The sequence below is a fragment of the Seriola dumerili genome, unplaced genomic scaffold (genome assembly GCF_002260705.1).
Source record: "Seriola dumerili isolate Sdu_G_001 unplaced genomic scaffold, Sdu_1.0 BDQW01000169.1, whole genome shotgun sequence".
NCBI lineage: Eukaryota > Metazoa > Chordata > Actinopteri > Carangiformes > Carangidae > Seriola > Seriola dumerili.
This window is the reverse complement of record NW_019174424.1, coordinates 4992197-4997725: the sequence shown is the minus strand read 5'-3', so window position 1 is coordinate 4997725 and position 5529 is coordinate 4992197. Positions and strand designations below refer to the sequence as shown.

The 5529-nt window shown below is 40.0% G+C and overlaps 1 protein-coding gene across 1 annotated transcript; it reads right to left on the bottom strand.

The window, feature by feature from the left end:
* Nucleotides 1–2201: 2201 nt before the first annotated feature.
* Nucleotides 2202–5174, bottom strand: mrpl12 (mitochondrial ribosomal protein L12). Its single transcript, XM_022752563.1, has 5 exons — nt 4995–5174; nt 3844–4042; nt 3643–3717; nt 3298–3435; nt 2202–2803 (listed from the first exon to the last, which is right to left on the bottom strand). The coding sequence occupies exons 1-5, from the start codon at nt 5051–5053 to the stop codon at nt 2687–2689; spliced, it is 588 nt and encodes a 195-aa protein (XP_022608284.1). The 5' UTR covers nt 5054–5174; the 3' UTR covers nt 2202–2686.
* Between the last annotated feature and the right edge of the window lie 355 nt (nt 5175–5529).

Below are 5529 nucleotides of genomic sequence, written 5' to 3'. Positions count from 1 at the left end.
GATGCAGTTGTCCCAATATAACTTTCAGTCTCATGGTCACAAGGTCAAAAATGTCTTCACAGTCTATACTGGTGTTTATAAGTAAATTTTTTAATGTTTTTCTTCTAGTAGCACAAGTGTCTGTTTTGGTTCCTAGTTGAGACATGATTTTAAATGAGTGGTATGAGTGGGCAGCCTGTCACTGCACCACGTGTGCTGACAGCAGCTGGACACCTGCTCCAAGTCAGAGCAGAGACATGAGCAAACTCTCTGTGCTGCAAGATGTGACACATAACAGACATGTTAACAATTTTTTTTTCCATGTCTTATACAGTTTTTTTAATATCAGAATTTGTTGCTCCTTGTAGGTAACCTTTTGACAAAGCACCTCGACGGGCTCCTCAGTGTGGTTTCCAGTGCCTCACTTAGAATTGATCTGAAACTTCTCCTGGGTTCAGCTGCCACGGTCTCTTGAGGGAGTTGACTGACTGATGTACGTACCACACATTAATTCAGCATGAGAGTTTTGCTGGGAGTCATCTCCTCCTCACTCCCATCCATCCATCATCCTACACTTTTCTCAGGCGCCTTGTGGTTTAGGCAAAACCTCCAATGTAGCCTCAGAAAGGGAACGGCAGTGTGTAGGATGCTGAGAGTGATGCTCTGCTTTTTAAAAATCTTTTAGTGATCTTCTGACATTTGCAGGCACAGAACCTCTAACAAACATTTTTGTTGCTTTAGTAAAATCCTAACCGACATCTATTCAAAGCAAAATAAATACAGCAGCCTAATGCTTACAATAGACACTGGACTTAATATGTTTCCAACCAGTCCCAATTATCTCATTGGATGGTGCTTTGCACCTTGAGCTGACCTTCTAAAGAGTACTACAGGGACCATTATGTGTCACTACAAATAAGCTGATTGCATCATTGTCACTAAACAGGTGTAATCTATGTGGGTGAATGAATGCATACGTTTTTTTTAATGCATGTAAAATGAGCCCTGGGGTTATTCTAGATCTATTCTCATATAGCCACCCATGAAATGCAACCCATAAGGTGTCTATTTAGACTTAAGTATTTAATCCTATTAGCCTACTTAATAAAATAGGAAACACAACCCCCTACTCATGCCACAGCAAACGCAAAGAGTGAAAGCATGCAGGACTTTATAAATGTCTCTCACCCCAATGAATACACCATAGGCCACAGATTTCCCCTGTGACCTCCTGAACTACTGAAACAGCATTTGAAAAAATACAAGTAATGAATTGCTTGATATGACCGGATCAGGATGAGATCCTGGTCATGACAGTGCGATTATTTTGAGGAGATGATGACTGAACACTAAGATTTTATCTGAACATTTCAATCACGCTTTTGTCTTTTTCAAGGCAAATTTAAAGCAAGTGTCGAAAAACAGCTTTAAATACAGACTACAGACACCACCTGGTGGCAGGCCACAATCAGTGGCAGCTTCAAGTCAAAAGGCAGAGTTCAAATTAAAATAAATCCGGATCTTTTATCCTGTTGACGTCAGTGACTTAAGATTTCCACCAGGCGGCGTTAACATATACACACACATATATATATAATATATATATATATATATATATATATAGTTTTAGTTAGAATAAAAACTGGAGCTTCCTGTGCAGCCACCCTGCCTTCGAAATATTAACTGACTATAATTGTATAATGTAATGGGCTTGAGATAAACAGGGATCACTTCAAATTTGTATTTCTTTACTGTATACTTCTAAAACTATTGGTTTTACATTTTAGTCTACTTATAAATGGCATGCACAAACAATAATATATATATATATATATATATATTATGCCAATTAAGATAATTGGCATAATTATCTTAAGATTTTTGATAGATGATTAAGGTATTTAAAAAAAAAAAAAAAATTATAACCTTCAAGTTTAAACAGTAAAAAAATGTGTAAACAGCCACTCTCCTTCTGTCTGAGGTGAATAAAAGATCTTGTGAACTTTAGTACTCAGCAGCAGTAGAGGATGTGATCTACTGTGGATAAGAATATTCACTTCTTCCTTAAACAGTTACAACATGCACAGTGTCTTTTAAAGCAACACAACACACACTACATGAATCTTTCAGTTTCATTCTTATCAGTTTCAAAGTTTGCATATCCATCATTTTGCATAAAATCAACCACAAGATCAATATAAGAACACATAAGAGAAGGAAAATATGGAGATCTCAACTTTAATCACATTATTAACAATGCTATGAGCAATGTAAGGACTTAGCCCTGCCATCCCCTCAACTAGATACAGTATCTGGTGTTCATCAACATAGGGAATGGTGACCATGTCCCTACAGCATAATCTTTCCTTCTGTGAAAAGTTAAACACACGCACACAGAATGATCAACTGAGTTACTTGGCACACAGGCCAGTATTTCTGTAGCTTGTTTGCTACGCAAGTATCAGACAGACACATGGACAAGCAAACAGCTGGGCGGCCGTTTGTGGAGGCTGTGTGCCTGGAAAGTTCAGTCAGAGTTGTACCGCCCACCTGACGCTGTTAAGAGACAGTATTAATGTCAGAAGGCATTTCTTTCCTTTTCTCCCAGTATCCTCTCTTCTTTATCATGTAAAAAAAATGAAATAACAGAATGAAGGACGAAGTGCATGAGCAGCAAAATGGTGGAGAACAGGTGTGCAGGAGAGATCTACTCTAACACCACGGTGCCGCCTGCTGCCTCCAGAGCCGCTTTCAGTTTCTCTGCCTCCTCTTTGGATACATTAGCCCGGATTTCCTGGGGAAGCGACTCCACTAGTTTCTTAGCCTAGAAGTACAGAGAAAAAAAACTTCATTTAGTTCCATTACAGGAGCTGGTGTACTGCCCTGAGTCAGTCTGCAACACTGCTACTGAAACAGATCAGAGACATTTTCAAAGGCACTAATATAAGTTATAGTAAGTCTGCTCATAGTTGAACCTTTTATTGTAAACCACGATGCTCCGCATACAGAATGTCAGCTGTCATTAACACCATATTACACTTGTTAGAAAACAGTGGAAACTGTTCGGAATACGCAGCGTAGTGTCTTAATTATGAAGCAGCAACAACAAATGAACTGCAACAGCATGTTTCAGTGAATATTCAAACCAGAGCATTGAGTGTATCCTAAGCTGATTCTTCAATTATTTAAAACCTGCATTCTTCACATCCATGTTTGCAAAAAAACATTGCTCATTAGCAATACTTGTTATCAAAACCACTACAGGGCACCTTTGAAATAAAACTCAGATCAGGACTGAACACTAATGATGAGACTTACCTGCACCAGATTCAAGCCTTGGATGCAGTTCTTCACTTCCTTTATAAGTTTGACTTTTTCTGCTGCCTTCAATTCTGTTAGTTTTACTGTGAAGTGAGTCTTCTCTTTCTTGACTGGTACATCCTCCTCTTCTGTGGCCTAGTTTCACATGGGGGGAAAAAATTAGCTACTATGCATTAAGTAGGCTTTGACACCTTGACATGAAAATGATGATTATCAAGCACTGATTTAACTTTAGTCTTTTTCTTTTATAAATTTGTAACTTATGGTAGTTTTGTAGAAGATGAAGTTTTATTTGTAACCTGTTCCCGCTATATTGTCCATCCTCTGTGGAATAATTCTCACCTGAGCTGCAGGTACAGCTGATGCAGCCATTGCCCCCATTGGCATCATTCCAACATCCTGAATGTTCAGAGTTTTCTATGACCAAAAAAAATAATAAAAATAAAAACTATAGTCACTCAACATGACAAAACAGGTTGATCACAAAAATCTATGACAAGGCATACTGTGGTTGAAACTCAGTGTTTCAAGTTTTGCACAAACCTTGAGGAGCTCATTCAGGTCTGACACCTCTAACAAAGTGAGGCTGGCTATGTCATTGACCAGCTGCTGGATTTTGGGGGAATACTGTTTGGGTACTCCATCTAATGGAGGGGTGGCAATGGCATCTGACTGGATGGCTGGACTGGTCTTCAGAAGTCTGAGGGCACACAGGGCTGGTGTCTGCCGCTGAAGCTGTTGCCTGAAAATGGGAAAATTGATTAGCCAAAGAACTAACTGTGTCCGGTCCTTAAAGGGCCAGGATACAGGACAATGTGCATCGAGATATATCCAGAGTGTGAGAACATCTGCAATTTATATCTGGCACATCAGAATACATCCTAACTGATCAGGATTTTCTGAGATTGTGACACAGAGTTCTCAGCCTTACAGTTAGATTAGAGGTTTTTGCTTTGGGTGCAGACTTCCAATCCTTGTCTGGCATTCAAATATTTGGGAGGTGTCTCTCATGCACTACAAAACTTACTTAAGGGGTGCATATACATTCATGATGTACGTCTGATAACCTCAACTAACTGGATCATATTGCATTCACACCTTTATCTAGTGCAGTCCAAATGTAATCGCAATCTGTTTTCTTATTAGTGGCAACAACTTTGCTTAGTGTACAGCGATACACGAACAAAGCAGGAGATGCAGCTCGCGGTTATTTGATCAGTGAAAACATGAATTTCCAGTGATTCGAATGTGACCTTGACTGTCAGAAGCAGAGCTGCTTAATAAGAGGGGAGGGAGGGGGTATCTTACAGCTACTGCCATTTATATCTTTCTTATAAAAAGGCTAAGAACGAGGACAAGATGTTCCACAAGACAGCGATCACTGGGTCATGGTGTTGAACTTTAAACCTGAGAAGGAGCATTAACCACCGGGTGCAGTTACCGAGCTAACGCTAGCTAACCCCAGAACACACAACCGTAAAACGCGAAGGTTATTTTTAACTGCATTCAAAAAATACACCTTCTGTATTCACACAAGCTACCCAGCCAAACGCAGGGTTAACAACCAAAACCACCCGTAGCAGTCAGCAGCTGTCTGCCCTTGAAGAAGCAGACAGTCGGAACACTGATGTACCGTTACCGCTTCCCCCGGTGTTACATGACTGACTGCTGCACGCTCAGAGGACGTTACGTACCGGTGTGTGGTCGCCGCAACCCGCAGCGCGGTCCGGAGGCAGCGTCTGGTGCAGTACATGCTCAACGTAAACTGGAGCCGTTTGTCCCGGTGTCTCTTTAAAAACGAGCTAAGTTTGTCGCAACCAGGTCTCCTTCCAGCCCCTCTGCCTCAAAAGCACATGGCGCCTGACCTACCCACAATGCCCTGCGTGAACTGTTAGAGAAGCTATGGGCGCCCGTAAGGGACATACAAAATAAACAAATAAATGAAAATGAGATAATCCTGATAGTTACAGATGTACGCATAAAACCAAATTACACACGATATTTAGTGAAAATAATTAGCAGCAAACGCATTAAATATGAGCATTTCCTCAAAGCGTTTATATTTACTTAATTTTCTTAAAACATAGGAAAAAGGTCTCAATGCACAGAGAACAAATAAAACACAAATATTCAAAGGATGAAGTGTGGTCAGTCATGTCTTAATATTGACGTGAATAGAAATGTTATTACGGATTATACTATTATTCCTTAAATATAAACTTTTTAGTA

Bases quoted from the DNA above. Each gene is read 5' to 3' on its own strand.
- mrpl12 (XM_022752563.1), bottom strand. From the start codon at position 5,053: ATGTACTGCACCAGACGCTGCCTCCGGACCGCGCTGCGGGTTGCGGCG. The intron at 3,436-3,642 runs GTGAGAATTATT...ATGTGAAACTAG, and splicing joins CAGCTGTACCTGCAGCTCAG to GCCACAGAAGAGGAGGATGT. The intron at 2,804-3,297 runs GTAAGTCTCATC...CTGTACTTCTAG, and splicing joins AAGGCTTGAATCTGGTGCAG to GCTAAGAAACTAGTGGAGTC.